This window comes from Amphibalanus amphitrite, unplaced genomic scaffold (assembly GCF_019059575.1).
Source record: "Amphibalanus amphitrite isolate SeventyFive unplaced genomic scaffold, NRLGWU_Aamphi_draft 000323F_arrow, whole genome shotgun sequence".
NCBI lineage: Eukaryota > Metazoa > Arthropoda > Thecostraca > Balanomorpha > Balanidae > Amphibalanus > Amphibalanus amphitrite.
This window is the reverse complement of record NW_024881818.1, coordinates 237,683-258,083: the sequence shown is the minus strand read 5'-3', so window position 1 is coordinate 258,083 and position 20,401 is coordinate 237,683. Positions and strand designations below refer to the sequence as shown.

The following is a 20,401-nucleotide window of genomic DNA, read 5'->3' as shown; positions in this document are numbered from 1 at the left end:
TGGAGACGTGCGACTGTCTAATCACATGAACAGGTTGCCAGTAGTGCTAGTTTGCTAAGAAATAAATTTTACCGAAACTATAGGATAATACCGCAATAATACCACATAATAGCGCGTTACGCAAACAAACTAGAATGCGTGATGCAATGCAAATTTTCGGGTGGGAGCACAATCTTGTTCGGTTCTTCGAATCTCGTAATGATATTCAATGAAATAAAAATACTTAAGGTGTTTGATGAAATAGAGAACTTATGGCTAGTTTGGCGCCAGCGAAGTAATGCCACGCGAATATGTAACCTGTAAGACACATTTACTCAAACATGGCACAGGGGGCGAGTCTGTCGAACAATTTCACCGCTCACCAACGACACATGACTCCGGATATTTACCCTATCAGCCGGCGGCGGCCGCTGTCTGTTTGCCCCCCCCCCCCCTGTCTGACCGTGACCGCGGTGGCGTGTCGCCGTCGGGCGGTGACCGTCCGTCTGCCCTCCGGCGGTGTCCAGTGTCAGTAGCCCGCGGCGGTCGGCCGGACGCGCCCGGCACGCGGCGGACCGGGGCGTGCTGGTGGAGAGGCACGCGTCCAGGACCGGGCGGAGAAGGCGGGCGACGATAGACTGTGAACGTTGAGAAGGAAGAGGGAGGCTGGCTGCCATCGCTGGTGAGTAGCTAATTAGGCTTCGCAAAAGATTTCAATTCGTTCCGTTGAATAAAATGAATCATCTCGATCGCTTATTAGCCGATTGATCAAATCTTCGCAGCGTTTCTCAATCCGTGATGTTTATTATGCACGCATGACCGATCTCTTACTCGTTCTTTTCAGACGCTATAAGTCTATCGCCGGGGACGATGCCGGCGGCGACGCGGACTGAGATCACGAACGACATGCCGGCGGCGTGCCTGACATTCTTCGTGCCACCCAACGACGGTAGCGACACGACCAACCGCGAGCTCCTGTCGCGCATCAGGAGGACGGGGAAATTCGACAGGAGCGGCACGACGTTCGTCACCACAGAGCCCAACGACATGTACCGCAGAGGGGGTGAGCGTGACGGGATTCGGGAGACGGCGCCACGTCACTGGTTTGAGGTGTTTTCTTACGGTTTTGGTACGGTTATATGTTTTGCCTAACTTTTTATCGGTTTTTACGGTTTTTGAATCGCCTTGACTCATGTTGATGCTTATGAGCTGTTGCGTTTTGCCGTGAAGCAAAAGCATATGCATTTGGAATGGTAAACCAACGGGTAGGTCTAACGCCCTAATTCGCCCCCGATGGTCTGCCTCCTTTGGACAGGTCAGTTTCCCGTGTTTCACGTGGAGGAGAGCCCGGCAGCTCTGAGACCTCTGCTGGGGGACGGGCCCGGTCAGCCGCGGCTCCTGCCGTCCGGCCTCATCGACGACAGGACACTCACCCAGCAGGGTAAGGTCTGCACTCACCGTGGTCATTCAGAGATTTAAATATGTCACAACCTATTTACGTGGTATGTTGATTTGTGTTTTTGGAAGGAGTTTGATTAGCAGCTAAGATTATCGTCGTGGAATTATTTACTGCCGAGTGCCGATGCCGTTCGCTTCACGGACATACCTATCATGTCTCGCAATGCTTTTATTTTAGAAATAAACCTCGGTTCCCACAGGGTTGTTCCGACAGGTGCACAAGTTTGCATTTGATGGCGTTAGCCCAGAGTCGAGCGAGACGGCGTGTATTCTGATGGCGTTCAAGTCCATGCAGCAGCAGCACGATCCAGAGCTGATAACTCACTGGAAAACCTGGACCGGTGAGTGATGATTCTACTAAACTCCAAAGGTTTCACAGGCAGACACGTCGTCCTACAACGTTCCTCCCCGTGTTTATGTCCCTTTCCTGAATTGAGACTGGGTAAAAAAAGGAAAAGGTGGAATGTGGATGGTACTTTGGCATAGGTACTATCAATGTTGCTGTTACCGAAAGTAACGAATTTCTACGGCATCGACTGGAGCAATTACCCCGGCATTGTCATATCTTTCACTATGATCGACAGTTTTGATGCATGACCTTTATGATGGTTGATTAGTTCACCATTATGGTCGCATATGGACCTGCAATATATATTAACACATGGGTTCCCGTGTGTAAATGGTTTTAACGCACGACGTGGATGGATTGGAGCACGAGTGTGTTTATGCACGAGTGAAACGAGTGCATTAACGCACGAGTGCTCCATTCCATCCACGAGTGCGTTAAAACCATTTATGCACGGGAACCATGTGTTAAACTAATTAATACATGCTTAACGGTGCGAATTTAAATCAAAATGAAGCTTAGTTCATGACACTAAAAGGGCTTTTATGGGAATTCTTAGAATAAAGTCAATCACCCTTCCGAAAAACTTCCGTCGAGAAATTCATCACTGCACGCGCGTGCACCAATTTAAATTGGTGCACGGCTACCTTCGAATTAACACACGGTTAATCTCCAGTGAACGCACCGTAAAGTATGTATTAATTCCGATTAATAACACCACCCGGGAATGTGCCAACGATCCAAAAGGACATCGTCCGGTATTACCTGAGCGAGCATCGCATGAGTCGCGGGCCTAATTACGGAAGAAGGTCTTGGACAACTCAGTCTGCTATGCTTGGTAATTATCTTGGGTAACTTACCGAAAATGAAATAGTGCATGGCTCGAGTCTATCAACAGACGTAGACGCAATGAAGCTAGACCATTACATACCTGCAGCCAGTAGCGGCGGAACACCTTCAATTAAGGGGGGGCACTGCCGACTTTTGGTCCCATTCTTTCCATGCAACGCCCATAGGGCTAATGTTAAAATGCCAAAATGAAGGGGGGCACGGTGGCTCGGTGCCCTCCCCGTTCCGCCGCCGATGCCTGCAGCAGGCGGCGATCGAAAGCCTTTAGAAGACAAAAGTAGAGGTCTAAGGCCGAAGATATTTTGGGTCACCTTAGTTTGAGGGCATGTAAGCGACGGAGTTTCACAAGATCTATCAATACCTATCCCCAATAATAAGACTGTGTTTGTTCACGAGGTGTAAGCCAATGATTCCAAAAAGGTCAGGATAAGGAAATTTGGCATTTGGCCTCAATATCAGGACTTATGCTTTCTTATTTTGATATGATTATTTCCAGCTCTTGCTATTTCTTTGCTTCGCGGCCCAGGAGTCAAGTTAGCGGGTGTGTGAGAATGCTTCTCCCCTCCCCTCAAAGTCTTAAACTAAAATTTTATATGACAAATATTTAGGTGCTCTTGAAGGTGGTTTGTATGAGCTCACATTTTACACCTATAAACTCACTCGCCTCGCATATTGCCGAAAGTGCTTTATTATTATCCCCTAACCCTTCAGTAGAACGAAAGTTGTAAGTGGCCTGCCAGTTAGACTGTGCCGCATGGCATTGGTGCGCTCCGGGCTGGCCTAACTGCCGTTGCCCACTTGACAGAGAGCTGTCAGGCGCCTGACAGTGTGTGATGTTGGCGGCGGAAATTAGGCGACGGGACGTGTAACCGGGGCTACAGAAGAAGCTGGAGCATATATTTATGTTATGTGTTTGTCGATCACGTAGGATAAACGATAAAATATTCCTAAATTGTACTGTTTTTTAATGATTTTACACTATAAACTGTCTTCTTTCATAAGATGGCCATACTTGTAGGGTTTGTATCGTCACTGTGGTACATCACTGCATTTAAACAGATACTATAAAATGAAACTGCACTCTCCATTAATTTGTAATTTGACGTTGTTCGTGCAGACGACGTTATTCGATGTAGCACATAACGGAAGAAAATGACCATATAGCGAAACATTTTAAGAATGCTTCGCTGTGTCTGTCTACGTATCTCGACTTTTCCAACCATGGCATAGCAATTTATTTAGACACAGGTCTATGAGCATATGTTCGTGAAGTTCTCGCGATTTCAGAAATTCTGCACGACTGTCCCGCCTCATCCGGGCTCGTCGCTCACAACGCGTGCTCATGTGTCCACCTGTAATTACATGTCGTGTTATTCACGCTGATATCGACCGTAGCGGAACCAATGTGGCCGAGTGGGGACGGCATCGGTCCGTGCCGCCAGGTCGTTCTGTCATAGGTCTGGCAGGGAGGAGAGGGGAGGGGTACAGAGACGAGGTACAGACGACTGGGACGGGCGGGCGCCGCTCCCAGAGACTCCCAATGTGTTACGGTGGGCGGATATGTGAAAGGATCCAGAAGGGTGTCTGTCTGCTAATAGGTGGTAAAAAATTGATGTAGTTGTTGTAGTGATAATTATTGAATAGAGCATATGGTCTATGGACGTTTGGCGATGAAGGTCTGTGGAACATTATTGCATTAGAATAGAATGAAATTTTTCTTTTTACGTTAAATTCCCTGCCGCTAGTAGACGAGCGCGCTACTGGTTGGATATAATGTAAAATTGTAGAACTGTCCTTCCTGAATATTTTGGCGTTCTACTGATAACCTCAGTATCACACGTCCTAGCGGACCATATGGACAGAGCTGGGGCGGCAAGGACTGGATGGTAAGGGCCGACATTCCGACAGGTGTGCATTGATCGAGTAAATACCTACCCCTGATAGTGTCAGGACACAACGCACTGGCAAGTGGCACAGCATGGAGCTAAGGCCGTATAATAGGCATGGAGTCGGTCCATTTGTCGGACAACTGCGCGAACTTTGGCCCGTGGAAGCACCGTACTTTACACAGTGTAATTGTCTGTGCTGTATAGTCATGGCGGCTGCCGACATTGTTCGTATTCAGCCGTGAGCTGTGCACACATTAATCGATGCAATCACCCTATAAGTTAAATATTGATCGGTGGTGCGGGTTATCCATCCGGTCTTTAGCGAAAGTCAATAATATTCTTTACACTACAAGCAAAATATTTCGAGCGATTTCGCTTATGTCATTTACCGGTACAATTTTATTTAACGCCGATATACCGTGCATACCTGAGTGGTGTTTCACCGGTGATAGCAGCACGCTGCTATTCTGCTGACGTCTTGCGGTAGTCACGTGCTAGTGTTAGAGCAATGCAGGGGCGGATCCAAGGGGGGGGGTCACATGGGTCATGCCCCCCCCCTTGAGGCCCGGGGGCCCAAAGACCTGCCAGGGGCACCACCGGCCTATCAGGGGAATCACAGTCCTGACAGGGGCACCACAGGACCGCCAGGGGCACCACAGGCCTAGCAGGGACACCACGGGCCTGGTGCCCCTGGGCCCTGACAGGACTGTAACGCCCCTGACAAGCCTGAAGTGTCCCCGGCAGGCACGTGGTGCCCCTAACAGGCCTGAGGCGCCCCTGCAAGGCCGGTGGTGCCCCTGGCAGGCCTGTGGTGCCATTGCTAGGCCTCTGGTGCCCCTGACAGGCTTGTAATGCCCCTGGAAGGACTGTGGTGCCCCTGGGCCCTGACAAGCCTGAGGTGCCCCTGACAGGCCAGTGGTGCCCTTGCTAGGCCTGTGGTGCCCCTGGCAGGCCTCTGGTGCCCCTGACAGGCTTGCGGTGCCCTTGGAAGGACTGTGGTGTCCCTGGGCCCTGACAAGCCTGAGGTGCCCCTGACAGGCCCGTGGTGCCCTTGTTAGGCCTGTGGTGCCCCTGGCAGGCCTCTGGTGCCCTTGCTAGGCCGCTGGTACCCCTGCGCCCGGAGAGGACTGGTGCCCCTGAAAAGTCTGAAGTGCCCCTCGGCAGGCCCATGGTGCCCCTGACAGGCCCAAGGTGCCCCTGCGAGGCCGGTGGTGCCCCTGGCAGACCTGTGTTGACTGGTGCCCCTGCTAGGTCGCTGGTGCCCCTCACAGACCTGTGGTGCCCCTGGGCCTTGACAAGCCTGAGATGCCTGGCTATGACAGGCTCGTGGTGCCCCTGATAGACCAGTGGTGCCCTTGCTAGGCCTGTAGTGCCCCTGGCAGGCATCTGGTGCCCCTGCTACCCCTGCGCCCGGAGAGGACTATGGTGCCCCTGAAAAGCCTGAAGTGCCTCTCGACCGGCCCGTGGTGCCCCTGGGCCCTGACAGGCCCAAGTTACCCCTGCGAGGTCGGTGGTGCTCCTGGCAGGCCTCTGGTGCCCCTGGCAGGTCTGTGGTGCCCCTGGCAGGCCTGTGTTGACTGGTGCCCCTGCTAGGCCGCTGGTGCCTCTCACAGGCCTGCGGTGCCCCTGGAAGGACTGTGGTGCCCCTGCCCCTAGGGGTGCTCATGGGCCCAACAGGCCCGTTGTGCCCCTGACAGGCCTGTCGTGTATACTTGCTAGACCTGTGGTGCCCCTGCTTCCTGGCAGGCCTGTGGTGCCCCTGGCGGGCCTGTGGCGCCCCTACAAGGCCGTAGGTGCCCCTGACAGGTTTGTGGTGTCCCTGGAAGGACTTTGGTGCCCCTGACAAGCCTGAAGTGTCAAGGACAGACCCTTTAGACGCCAGGGTCAAGTTCGTCGGACTGACAACGATTTGCTTACCTGATAACGTTCCTGGTAAGTACTCACTACTCAGCGTCCACAACATATATACACATAGCACATTCATATACAGGGTGTCTCAAAAGTTCGCTTACAGGTACCAGCCATGCTTTTTTTGTCAATAATTCTGAATCAACATGAAATTAACAGTCGAAATTTTGCATGGGCATTGGTAACAACCTTCCTCAAGCAGCTTCATTGTTTTCAAGCGCATTCGACCCTTCATGAGCTCACAAAAAGGGCTCACCTCTGACCATGGATCAGGCATGAAAATGGAGGTCGCATACCTACTCGGGTCGGCTGAGAAACTCTCTGCTTCACGAGTAATGGGAATGGTTAGGTCGGAAATGACACATGGCAAAGTGTCGGCGAGGATGAGTACAACATGATGGTCATCTAATAAAAACGGTGGCTAAAATTTTTGAAGGACAAAACCATGCGAGACTAACAGCGCTTTGAACGACCCTTGTACCGCAGCAGACTCGTGCTCCGGAAAGCAGCTGAAAATGCAGTCCTAACTATTGAAAACTGACTAGAAGCTCACAGACAGAGGTTACCCAGTTTCAAAAGTTGCAGGTCATCATAAAATAAAGACAAAATATCATTTAAAATTGTTTATAATATCTATAACGCTAAATTTTGAGGGAAAATAATGCGAAAATCGTCAATGCCGAGGACAGGTGACCCTCCAAAAGTGTCAATTAATGTAAAGTTTTATCTAACGAAGTTTCAAGAGGCAGATCTGGAGCAAATAGCTTTCTTTTACACACAAAATCCGGACAAAACCGCACGATGGACAGGTTTTGGCCGTTTACAAAGCAGAACCTCTCCTGAGGAAAACACTCCGGAACCCAGCGAAGGTCTTGGCATTGGGAATGACGAGCGTTCGGGATTTGCAAATTTTGCAAAATGTGTCTAAGAAACAGATGGCCGACACATTCTGCTACGATATGCTGCGAAAAATTTGCCCCTGGCACTTCCCATTTGTTCAGGAATGGGGTTGTTTTGAAAAGGAAAATGAAGCTTGGGAGGTCAGCGCCAGTCATTCATGAAGGAATTAGCGCCAGAGAAGACCTACAAAATACTCACGGATGGTGTCGATGCAAGCTATCGGCTTTCAGGGAGAAGCGGATGTTGCCGGGGAGCTCGTCAAACCTAAATCCGACGACGCAGAAACTGCGGGGGATTCCCCTACAAGAGCTTGAAAGCTGGTAACCTTTTATCAGCCTCCGGCAGCTGACGGAGTGACGAAAATCGGTATGGGCAAATATTTTTGGAGATACAGCAAAGGGTTTGGTTTCCAACCTTCCGAATCAGTTGTCAAAGCATGCATATTTGTCTAGTGTACACACGGACACCAAAACCTTAGATTTTTGGCCGGTTCTTATATGCTTTATTGACATGGGAAATGTGTAAACGTGAACTTTTGAGACACCCTGTATACTTGCTTACAATTGGTAAATGTGGTTGTGGCTAAGAGTTAAGATACTGACTAAAAATAAAAAAAAGAAAAAAAAAACTGAAAATGGGGGCACCACCAAAATTAAGTGGACGAAATCCGTTGAGTTTTTAATTTTGGGTATAGGTAGAGGCACCACTTCGATTCATGACCCTCCCCTTGGAGTTTTCCTGGATCCGCCCCTGGAGCAATGGGCTTGTTGGCGTCTCCATGGAAACCCAATTTGACACGTATAGTAGCAGCGTGCTGCTGTCACCGGTGAAACACCACCCTGAAGTTTATGTCAGCTAACGTTGGTGTTATCGTACACTTCTAACATACCTCCCTTCCAGTCGCCCAACCTGGTGATGTGCCTCGTGCCCGGCAGGTGCGCGCGGTCTTCTGGTGGATTTCGGCACCGACGTGGCCCCGCGCAGCGCCGCGTTCTACGTGCGGCAGCGGCCCGAGCGCGGCGACCAGTTCATGTACGTGGTGCTGATCCACGTGCACGTCACAGAGGACACGTGGTGCATCGTGCGACACCTGGTGAGAGCACCCCTCCCACCCAATCCATACATATTACCTGACCGAATTGGTGGGAACGGATCACTAAGCAGACTAATGTTAGCTTTTAGTGTATTCTTCCATCACTGCCTTCAGAAATAACCGTCTTTGTGTCTTAGCTTAGTTCCTTTAACCAATGTGTCTCTGTAGTCTGTAAGTATGTATCGCCAATTAGGCGCCTCAGTTATTGTGTTTATGTCCATAATTGATTATAATTGATCATTAGCATTATCTGGCCAGGAGGCATAGATCGTAGTTGTATGTTTGAAATCCAGTAGAGTGTCAAGCCACTCACAGTTGCTGTTTGTCTATATTCCAGTAGCGTTGTCTGAATCTGTCGTAGTAGCGTTCCTACTTGTCTATGACTAGCTTCAGTAGCGTTACTAATGTCTCTCCTTGCTATATTTTCTTAGTCAAGATTCCAGTAGCGGTAGTAATGTGTCCTGTTTATGTCCTATCTCAGGTGCAGAGGTTCCGGGTGGAGCGACAGTTCGGTTACATTAGTGTCTACAAGGAACATCGCCTGGGCAGACCCAAGTCGGGGGCTCGCTGACTCGAGGAGTGCTCGTCTATTACGAGTACCTACACTACGCATTGAAGAAATCTGCACATGCTGCTCTTTGATAAGTGTGTAATGCACGGCTCAGGTTCTTGCCTACCTGTCAAGTCATTCATCAATCTAGATGAAGTTCATTATTTTAAGGACTATGACCGTTCCCTTTTCAACTTTTGGTCGATTTAAGTGAATGACACATCTTTGATAAGTTTACTATTTATCAATAATAACGTCTGACTTATTCAGATAAATTTGTATCGACTCTATGTATATCTGTTGTTTTTCTTGTAAGAAAAGCTTGTTTATATTAGCGTTATGTATCATCAAGTTATATCAGGCACGTTATGGACGCATTTCGTCCTGGAAATATAGGTAGTGCGACGGTGTTTGATGACGTTTTTCATTAGAAAAGCTTAGAGTAAAAGCGTAATTAAATGCTACAGTTTGCTGCACTTACGACTTAAAGGATTTAGTGAGTATATAGACAACATTTAGTTACCATACGAAAGAAGGAATAGCCCTTCTCATTACACAGATTGGCTGATAGTGCAACTTTTGCAGCGACGACCTTACTTTGGTGACGGATACCACTGATGGCCAAATGCTATTGCGATAAAATGACACGGGCGATTGTAGCATGAGAACATATAAACTTATTTTTCGCTCATCTGACGCTCTAAATTTAGACTTTCTAAAGTGAATTTCTAAAGTGTGTTACGGTTCGCACCGGTCAGGTCAACTACTGTAGAGCAGCTATTTATTTATTTATTTATTTATTTATTTATTTATTTATTTATTTATTTATTTATTTATTTATTTATTTATTTATTTATTTATTTATTTATCTATTTATTTATTGTCAGATGCCTGTCGCTACTCCATGCTTATCCTGTTATCCACAGGCTTAGAGAAGACTGTAGAGTGCGGACGTGCGGTGGCAGTTGGCTAAGTCAGCTGTATCTGTGACGTTCGACGCACACTCTACACTACATTCCCGTCCCTTTACGAGTTAAACGTCACCGGTGTGCGCTCGTTCCTTGGTGTAGTTACATACCTACGTATGTATGGACCATGGACGATGGTCATCAACACCTTTGAACCACCCCAATTCACCCGCCTCCTGTCTGTCCAGTCGGTCCAGTTCTGCCCAACAGCCCCGCTCGATGTGGCACTTCGACCCCTGTCTAGCCGAGCGCCTAACCGGATAAAGCAATAGCTCAATAGCAGGTCGCCGCGTGACATATATCGTGCAGCTCACCAACAGGTGTCGGGTCAGGAGCGATACGGTCTGTCAACACGGGTGACGGGGCCGCTCGATTTATCGATCGGGCATAGCACCGACGCCACCCTGTCATAAAGTATGGCGATGGTCGGAAGGGGGATGGAGCCACCTGTGGGCCCAGCCTGCTATCGGCGTGCCATCGTTAATGATAGGCGTACGGCGGTGAAGGGCGTCCGTGACGCATACACATAGTAGGCGTCAAAAACGCTGTGAGAATATTACGTTTCATTTTTTTTTAAAGTTTTAACAGTTGTTTGAAGTTAGTGATAAACATGGTAAATAAAAAGTAGGAAACATAAAACATCTCAACACAACGCAGATATTTTTATGAAAGATGTTTCTAACTTTTCGCATATGATCATTTTAGTTTAAAAAATCACTGCATATTGAAAAACGTTGCTATCAAACTTAAACAAAAAGTCACGATGTTATACACATTTCGAAGTTTATTCGCAGCTGAAGTAAATACAATCAAACATGGATTGCAACCAGCAGCTTTGACCCCACATATGGACCGAATCGACGATATGCGCTGATATAACTAGTCGGGGCTTTGTTCGAGTGACATGACCCGTCTGAATATGAAGAGCGCTCGTCGAACCAAGTACAAGCGACGTCGTGGGTTTCAGCACCCGCTGGTCGCTCGTAACGCCCCTAAAATTCGTAGGCCGGTCATTCGATCGGTAATACAAAAGCTATTCGTCCGACAGCATCTGAGCGAATAGTAAAAACGTGCAGCTCTCCTAGGTCGTACCCAACATTCTGAGCGATTGTCAAACACCTCATGGCACATGACACGAAAGCAAATGATCGCTGAGGCTCATTGACAAATTGCTGTCTAATCTCATGCATAGGCAATTGCTGAAGACAAGGAAACTAAGGCGATCGAACCGTAAGTATTCCGTATTCGTTTCAACAAGTTCCAACATTCATAATTAAAAACTTACGTAATAAACACTTGGATGTAGCTAAAATGCATCATAATAGGGCTTCCGGTACGTAATATATCCCGGATGATAAGGGGCGAACCCCCCTATGTCAACATTATGTATCAGAAGGCACCATCAATTGAAAAGTAATTCTCAATGTCTTACATCTACAAGCACAAGATATACAGACACAATGGCATCCGGAAAATTCAATCGTCATATAATATCTGGTAATTACACCATCGATGCTGCCGATAACATCTGATTGCTATAACTATACAACTTTGCACTGACAAAGCCCAGCTTCGCCCGCTCTGTTCAGTCCGTATGCAGTGCGCCACATTGAGTCCATCGGTGGGAGTGCGCCACCGATCGCCACCAGCGCGCCACATACCGCCTCCAGCGTCAGGCAGCCGGCAATGTTCGTCACCACACTAGTTATAACCGGGCCGGCACTATACGCAGATTGAGCACCATGGTCGTGAGCAATTACTCGTATCCAGACATCCAGACATCCACACGTCCAGACAATCAAACGTTCAGATGTCCAAATCTTCAGACATCTGGACAGCATTTCAAACGTCTGGATAGCATTCCAGTTCGTATCTGCACCTCTAATGCGTGGCAGACGGCTGGGTTTGAAGCTGATCAGATAAATTCGGGAATCAGTCTGCCCTGCGATTGGAGCAGCTCGCAGCTGCTAAGAGTCCGTCCATCCGTCTATTCGCGCACTTTCCACTGACTGTCTTGACTGCCGGAGGTCCCTCAGTCCCAGTCCGTGGCCGAGACTCCGGCGGTCTCTTTTTGCGGGCTGGGCGGCCGGAGGTCCGGAGGCGGGGAGTCCGACTCCTGGCCGACCGAGTCACCGCCGCCGATCAGCGTGGTCGTTACGCCGCCCGACAGTCGTGACTCTCCGATGATTAGAGTCGTGGTGACACTCCCGTCCGAGTCGCCGCCGACGGCTGCGCGCGGCCGGCTCTTCCCCGGGGCGGCCGTCTCGCCGGTCTCCTGTGCCTCCTCAGAGGCCTGTTTGGGCGACTGAGAAAGCCGCTCGGCCTGGCGCAGCAGGTACTCTCGATGGGAGAGCATCACTGAGTCCAGCTCGTCCTCGCTGATCTCGATCAGCTCCCTGTCCGAGACTCGCTGCTCGTCCGCCGCTCCGGCGGCCGGTCGTGCTCGCGCCGGCGGCGGGATCAGACTGGACACCTCGACACTGAGCGGAGAGCTGGGCGGACCGCTGTGGCGCCGGTCCTTGTGCGGCGTCACCATCACCTCGTGGGCGTCCAGCACCGTCTGCAGCAGGCGCGTCTTGCTGTCGCCGCGCAGCAGGACGCGGTGCTGTTCAGAGTCGGCCGGCGGGTCGCTGGGCTCCCGTGGCTCGGAGGCTGCTCGCTGAGCCGCCGGCGCCGGCCGCACGGGCAGCTCCGGGGAGGCCTCCAGCGGCTCGTTGGTGAAGGTTTTACGGCGACGCGGTGCCTCCTCCTCGCTCGATGAGGAGGACGAGGAAGAGGAAGACGAGGAGGTTGAGCTGTGCCTTGAACGCTTCCCTTCGCTGTTCTCGTGACCGTTTCGCTCAGAATCGGGGATGACGCCATTGAAACTGTCATCACTCTTTGCATCATCGTTTTCAACAGCATCACCATTGCCTTCTTCCTTGACTGCATCATCTTTGACGTCATCATCCTCATCAGCAACGTCTTTCACAGCATCAGCATTCGCGGCTTCTATTTCGTTGGCGGCGTCCGTCTGGACGACTTCTACCAGACTGGACGGTCCACCGACCTCGGTCGATGAGAGATATGTTACACTCTCGAACTTTTCACTAGGTGGTACCACGGACGCGCCGCCAGTTGACGCCAGTAGCGTATCCTCTCCGCCAACCGTCACCGATGATACAGAAACATAGTTCACACCGGAGCTATCCATATCAACCGACGCTGTCTGCGTGCCCTCATCCATCTCCATGGGAACGGAGGACGTCGACGAATGCGACGAGTTGGACGCGACGGAGGAGCGACGTTCATCTGTGGCGGCGTCGGCGAGGAGAGTGTCTCCCTCCTGTGCGGTCACCCACTGGCCGCTCATACTGCTCGCCTCTGTAGAGATGACCGTGACGTCCTCTGTCGACTGGTTCAGCATTACCACCGTGGAGGAGGGAGCCGGCGTGCGCCGCTCAGACGCCTCCTCCGGCACCACCTCTATGTGCGTGCGGCCGTCGGCGCTGGAGGCGTTCCTAAGACCATTAGGCTGCGTCGGCCATCCGCCGGACCTGCCGACGCGGCTCAGGTCCAGCTGCGGCTCCTGGATGTCGGTCTCGACGGCGCGCCCCAGCCGGTGACTGTCCGGCTCGGCGTTGCGAAGCTCGAGGGAGACGGCACGCTCGAGAGGAGGCGAGTCGGGTGAGGACGGACCCAGCCGGTACAGGTCGCCCATCGAGGCGCACTTGCGGTCGCGCTCGTCGCCGCCGGAGCGTTTGACGGGCGTGCTCGTGTTCAGAGGTTCCGTGGAGGACGTGTCGATGCTGATCTCTGTGCTGCTCAGAGGCAGCGCCGGCGAAGTACCGGGCAGACGCACCACCGGCCGCTGCTTCTCGTCGTCAGAGCTCGCCTCTCCGTTAGCGGCGTGCTCGGCCGAGCTGGAGCTGCGCGCACTGTCGCTGCGCCGCTTACGCCGTTTCTTGGCGCGCTTCAGAGACGCAGTGCCGTCCCTGTGATCGTCAGAGGAAGAGTCGGCACTACTGGGCGGTGAGCCAACCGGCGGCGGGCGGCCACGGCGAGCACCCACCTCCACCAGACCGGTGACCTCGCCGGTGATACGGGGCTGTCCGTCGCCAGAGAGGGACTCCGTGGAGCGATGGACGGTGCTGCGCTCCACCCTCTCCGAGACGACATCCTCGAGAGCGTCCGCATCCGGTTCCCTGCGGGCCACCTCCTTCTTCGGGGTCATGGAGAGCACCTCCTTCAGTACCTCAATCTTATCCACCTCGGCGCGAGGGATCTCTACGTTCTCGACCTCCGTCTCGACCTTCCGGACTTCCTTCTGAACGTCTTCCTGGACCTCCGGCTTATCGTCGGCGAGAGAGGAGAGCGGCTTGTCAGCCACCTTCACCTCCACCTCAATAGGCTGCGGCGAGATGGGCTTCTTTTCGACGGTCTTCTCGTCGTCTGAGCTGGAGGAGCTGGCCGACTTCTGCCGGTTACGGCGGTTTCTGCGCTCCTGCGCCACGCCGGCGGCCAGTCGCATCTCGGCAGGGAGGTCGCCCTGCGCCGGCTCTTTGGTCTCCTCTCCAGAGCTGGAGCTGGAGCTGGTCTTCCTCTCCTTTTCGTCACTGTCTGAGGTCGTCCGACGGTCCCTCTCCTCGCTTTCTGGCTTCTTTCCTAAGCCGAGACCTTTCTTGATGTTCTTCAGTCCCCATGATTTCGATTTAGAGCCTTTCTTGTCCACGTTATCTCCGTGGATACCTGGATCAACTTCGATGGCATCGACGTCCGAACCAGACGCACTGGAGGAAGCGCTCGGCTTTCGGACCTGACTGTTCATGGCAGACTTTATCTTCTCCACCTCCACTACCATAGGCTGGGGAGTCTCCACGTCTTCTTCGTCCTTCTTCACATACTTGTCATTCTCAAAAACAGGCTTGCTGCCTCCGAGTTTCGGCAGTTTCATGTTGATGGCAGGCATGGTTCCCTTCTTGGGGCGCTCTTCAGATTCCGCCTTCCCTCCTGATGCCTCTCCTGCGTCGCTCTCTCCTTCTGCGTCGCTCCTGCTCTTCTGCTTCTTGAAACCAAAGCCAGAGATGCCCATCTTGAACTTGGACCTCTCAGCCTTGCCCTCGACCGGTGGTGAATCGTCGCTAGAACCGGAGCCGTCGCGCCGCCTACCGGTCGATGTCGTAACTTCACTTTGTACCACCAGACTAGAGGTGGCGCCGGAGCGGGCCGTGTCGCGCTCTGCCGCCGGGCTGCCGCGCTCGGGGTCACCGGAGGAGCCGTCCGGGAGCGCCTTGGCGCCGAGACGACCCATCCGCGCCGCTTCAGCCGCCGCCTGTCGACGGTAAACACGCGCGTCAAATATAGGAGCTGCCGAGCGCGGACGTGTGACGGCATCGGTTCCGGGAAGGTGGGCTCACGGGGATTGACACTCGACAGTCAACAGTCAACAGCCAACCTGACTTAGACACACGGAGTAGCAGAATGGACGGTTTTTTGTTTGATGGGTTAGGCCCTTTCGGTCCAATGAGACCACTTCAGAGCCGGGAGGATGATAGGATATAGGGGGAGACATTGGTCTGGGCAGGCACCCTAGTGAGTCACCGGGGTTGAGCCCGTATGGACGGGTTGCTACCTGTAATACTTTGATGTGCCACACATGTGTTGTCTTCATACGATACAATCCGGATGACATTATTCATGTTATAGTGCGAGTGTGCACGTCAAGAGTATAACAGAGTGAGTATAATCGCCACTTGCTGCCCACAACCTATGGAGACTGCACGAATTCTACCGAGCTGTGGAACCACGCCACCCACCTTTTTCTTGGCGTCCATCTCGAGCACGTAGTCGGGCACATCGACTGCCATCTCGCGGTAGCCGCCCTCACTAGGCTCTGGCGAGGTCGCCGACAGAGCGGCCTCTCGCTGCGCCAGCCGCTCGGTCTCGGTACGAGCTGAAGGCGGGGTCGTCTTGGACAGCAGCTTCTCGTTGAAGGAGGAAGCCTTTGGCGTGAGGCTGCCGTCCTGCCTGGTGGCTGCCTCGGCTGGAGCGTGGCTGAGAGAAGTGCGAGCCGACTTCTTGGCAGATTTCAGCTTGGTCTGGCCAATCTGAAAAACAATGGGGATTTATATAAGCGATCTGCATTGGATGCCGGAAGGCTTAGGTACAACCGACAAAATCTCACTGATCGTAATAAAACCACTTGTAATACGCTTTGGATAGGTAATTTCAAATGCTACACTGGGTCACTGGCCACCGAGGCACCTGAGAGGGTCGCTCGTCTCATCTTTCGAGGGGACCGTACACATGTCCCGCTCCACCCACCTTGGTGAGGTCGTCGATGCTCTGGCTGCGGTAGAAGGGGTGACAGAGCCGCTCACTGCTCGTGCTCGGCTGAGAGCTGACGGCCTGTTTGGCCACCGGCGTCGGCCGTCTGTCCTTCTCCAGGTGGATCTGCACGTCGTACGGTGAGGCGTAGCTGAGGATGGTCAGTGCGTCCTCCAGCACCACGTGCGCCAGCGAGACCGTGATGCCCGTGATACGGTCACCTGGAAAGAGAGGATGACTGGTAATTTGTTGACAATAGGTAACTTAAGCTGTATGTTTTCTATCAAGCTGTGCTCTATGTTTAGAAAGCACCAATCTCAGCTGGAAAGGGAGAAACGAACGTTTGTGGAATTTAACTATCGTATCGGTTTCGGCACACCGGCGGTCAATAAACTTTCGGGACATCATTCCAGAGCATTTGGATATGCCTCACGACACATACCATCCAGACTGTGTTTCCATATCGATGGTTTCTCGGCACGGCGGTGGCATGTAAGGAGACAGACGGAGAGGGAGCCGACGGGCGGGGAGCGCCGCTCGTCCCATGCGAGGCATTTTTCCGCCAACAATAGCCGATTCGCCAACAATGCATCCCACGGCGGCATAGGGTGTATCAAAGACGGGTGGAGGCGGGTATGATCTCCAGCTCGAGCGGCACATAGCGCGGCGACACGTATTAGCCCGTAGAAAGGTTCCGTGTGTATGTCCAAACACTCCCATACGCCTGGGGAGATATGTTCTGGTCTGCCGATCTAAATGAGCTTTCCGTGCATGTGGGAGACGGTGGGACTGGAGCGAGCGAGCGGGAGAGAGAGAGAGAGAGAGAGAGAGAGAGAGAGAGAGAGAGAGAGAGAGAGAGAGAGAGAGAGAGAGAGAGAGAGAGAGAGAGAGAGAGAGAGAGAGAGAGAGAGAGAGAGAGAGAGAGAGAGAGAGAGAGAGAGAGAGAGAGAGAGAGGGAGGGAGGGAGGGAGAGAGAGAGAGAGAGAGAGAGAGAGAGAGGGAGAGAGAGAGAGAGAGGAGAGAGAGAGAGAGAGGGAGGGAGGGAGAAAGAGATATCCCACCGGCATTCTCTTTTCTCACATGATTATATCGCAGCCCGGGTATCAGTAGGGGAAGTTGGGGGAACGCCGAATACTTTTTTTCTGACGCCCGTAGCACGCAAGGTAGACAACATAAGCTATTCTTGTTGGCGTCATTCGAGAGGCCAGTCTTTTGCCTTTCAAACATACCAGGCGCATTTGATGAATTCGCATACCGTTAAGCACACAAACTAAAAATATCAAAGAAGTGACTTTTTCGGCGTTGCCCCGGACTGCGGGGAAAGCCGAAAATGGGAGAAATGATCTACGGGGAATGCCGACATTGATGTTTTGCCACTTTATCTCAAACTTTATCCAGAATTTATCAAAGCTGACACGCGTTTTAAGAGCTTGAGGACGCTTGGTGCACAATGGAAGTTATAGTTGTGTGATATAATAAGAAAATGCCAGGTAAATAATTCCTTATAGGTAACAGGCCGTTGTGTCGGTTGAAAGTGTAATTTGTGTGACTAAAAATTCGCGTTGCTATTCTACAGCAGTAAAGTCCACGTAGCGTGCTTTAACGTGCGTAATTGCACGTTTTCGGCATTACCCCAGCCAGCCATACTTTCATTTGCAGGCTCATAACTTTTCAACGTGCCGTATAAATTTCAAATAGGCAGCACACTTATGCAAAGACATGCTGAAGATTACTTGACCGAATTGGCCAGACAAACGGTAGCATAATGAGTAAGAAATGCAGCTTCAAAGGCGCATGTAGTACAAGGAACGCGTACCTTGAAAACGCTCTTGGCGCCCTCACAGCCGAAGTATTCCGAATGACGACTCGTAACAAACATGCGATAATTGTAGTCACTTAAGCTTCAGAGCATCACTGACAGGTGGCATCCATGTCTTACGGTTTTCGAAATATCTCGAATTTCGGCTTTGCCCCAACTCCGGCATTGCCCCAACTTCCCCTATCTCAGCACAGCACTGCCCTTATACACCGGCCACAGTCTCAATGTTACGATGTTACGGTTCTGTTTATGAACCCCGAGTCCCACGTCGATTGTTTAGTGACGATTATTTTTAACATTGAAATTAGGCAAGTTTGCTGCTAGCTGGTTTCTACGTTCTGGTAGGTAATACCTATTGATGTCTTCTTCACTTCTGCTCAGTTTCCACAGTAAGGGTTACTGCGCAGTGAAGAAACAGCACATTTTGGTATACAAATGTATGCGGCAGATAGACCACCGAAAACATCGAATGATGGTGCCAAACAACAGCCAAGCTTACCTAAATCTGACGCAAAGCAGACAGTAGCGGCGGAACACCTTGGGACACCGCTGACTTTTGGTCCCATTCTTTCCACGCAACGCCCATAGGGCTAATGTTAAAATGGCAAAATCAATGGGGGCGCGGTGCCCCGGTGCCCCCCCGTTCCGCCACCTATGAAAGCAGACATTCGGACTGCAAGAACCCTGGACGGTGCATATTCATTGCATGGATGCAGCAATTACCGACCATATTTGCAATATGGCGATAAAATAGTGAACTTCACGGTCTTTTTTCGCCGACATTACTTTGCATTAGGGCCTATATGGTTATTATATCAATGCCGGTACGCAACTGGTTGGGCAAGTTCTGGATAATCCGATGTACGCTGCTTGCATTGCGTCCCAATGGCATCGTAAGCACTGGCGGATCCTGGGGGGGGTCCACGGGGTCATGACCCCCCCCAAAAGGTCTGAGAGGGTCATTTGACCCCCCCCAAAAGCCGAAGACCTAAATGCGCTATAGACGCCGTCTTGCATGCTCAAAATCACCTGTCAAACACTTCTGAGCTAATACCTTTGTTTTTCTGGATCGTGTTGCGTGAAAAGGCGTATTGAAGACCAGAATCTTACTCGTTTTTGTCTCAACCGTGCGAGCACCAGGGGATGATCCAGGAAAACTCCAAGGGGATGGTCATGAATTTAATTCGTGGTGCCCCTACCTATACGCAAAATTAAAAACTCAACGGATTTCGGTCACTTAATTTTGGTGATGTCCTATTTTCATTTTTTATTTTGTTTGTTTTATTTTTAGTGCCCCTGGGCCCTGGCAGGTCAAAATCACGTCTGAGGCGAAAGAAATTCACGGGAATCCCAAAAATCACGTCAGGACATTCAGGGCCCTCTGACCAGCCTGACAGCTAGGGCCCTTCTTACTTCCTGGGGCCTCCAGTGAATAACCGCTAGTGTCTGTGTCTGACCGCTAGGGCCCCTCTGACTCCTCAGTAGGTAGGAGGCCCTCTGTAGAGGAGGTCCTCTGTAGAAAGGAGGCCCTCAGTAGAGAGGAGGCCCCCTGTAGAGAGGAGACCCCTTTAAAGAGGAGGCCCTCTGTAGAGAGGAGACCTGCTGTAGAGAGAAGGCTCTATGTAGAGAGGAGGCCCTGTGTAGAGAGGAGGCCCTCTGTGGAAAGGAGACCGCCTGAATGCAGAAGGCCCTCTGAAGAGTGGAGACCCGCTGTAGAGAAGAGGCCCTCTGAAGAAAGGAGGCCCTCTGTAGAGAAGAGGCCCTCTGAAGAGAGGAGGCCCTTTGCAGAGATGAGGTCCTCTGGCTCTTTGAAGAGAGGAGGCCCTCTGTAAAGGAGGCCCTCTTAAAGGGAGAGACCCTCAGTAGAGAGGAAGCCCTCTGTAGAGAGGAGGCCCTGTAGCTTCTGTAGTTAAGAGGCCCTGTGAAAAGAGGAGGCCCGCAATAGAGATCGGTGGTCCTCTGTAGAGAGGAGGCCCCCTCTGTGTTTTGACAAATGTTTTTGCAAATTTTTCGCGGCGCTTCGCGCCGCCGATTTATGTACATACGTACAGGTCAATACGAAATCTTGACTGTAATTACATAAACCAACCGTGTCAAATTGAATCAGAATTCATATGTGTGCTGTAAAGGAACTCCGGCTTGTACTGCAATGCTAAAAGGGTGGTAAAATTTGTGTTTTGGAGCTGTGTTTCGACACATTCTTTTGCAAATTTTCTCGGCGCTTCGCGCCGCCGATTTATACACCAATCAATAAGAGAGAAATAACAGTGACTGTAATAACACCAACCGTGTCAAATTGAATCGGAATTCATATGTGTACTGTGAAGGAACTCCGG

The 20,401-nt window shown here is 51.5% G+C and overlaps 2 protein-coding genes across 2 annotated transcripts in view; one reads left to right on the top strand and one right to left on the bottom strand.

The window, feature by feature from the left end:
* The first annotated feature begins 497 nt into the window (after window positions 1-497).
* LOC122388448 lies at window positions 498-9,387 on the top strand. Its single transcript, XM_043379529.1, has 6 exons — window positions 498-661; window positions 824-1,042; window positions 1,295-1,420; window positions 1,638-1,778; window positions 8,265-8,422; window positions 8,904-9,387. Exons 2-6 carry the CDS (start codon window positions 850-852, stop codon window positions 8,991-8,993), a joined length of 708 nt encoding a protein of 235 aa, XP_043235464.1. The 5' UTR covers window positions 498-661; window positions 824-849; the 3' UTR covers window positions 8,994-9,387.
* A 1,322-nt stretch (window positions 9,388-10,709) lies between these two features.
* Window positions 10,710-20,401, bottom strand: part of LOC122388441 (microtubule-associated protein futsch-like) — a 34,574-nt gene continuing 24,882 nt past the window's right edge. The window contains exons 6-8 of the mRNA XM_043379509.1: window positions 16,244-16,467; window positions 15,736-16,026; window positions 10,710-15,251 (exon numbers count right to left, since the gene is read on the bottom strand). Coding sequence (XP_043235444.1) covers window positions 11,973-15,251; window positions 15,736-16,026; window positions 16,244-16,467 — 3,794 coding nt within the window. The 3' untranslated portion in view covers window positions 10,710-11,972. The remainder of the gene's footprint in view (window positions 15,252-15,735; window positions 16,027-16,243; window positions 16,468-20,401) is intronic.

What these genes read in the sequence shown, in the direction of transcription:
- LOC122388448 (XM_043379529.1), top strand. Translation starts at nt 850, where the DNA reads ATGCCGGCGGCGACGCGGACTGAGATCACGAACGACATGCCGGCGGCG. An exon ending in CAGGACACTCACCCAGCAGG is followed by an intron (nt 1,421 to 1,637) that starts GTAAGGTCTGCA and finishes CGGTTCCCACAG; the next exon opens with GGTTGTTCCGACAGGTGCAC. An exon ending in TCACTGGAAAACCTGGACCG is followed by an intron (nt 1,779 to 8,264) that starts GTGAGTGATGAT and finishes CGTGCCCGGCAG; the next exon opens with GTGCGCGCGGTCTTCTGGTG.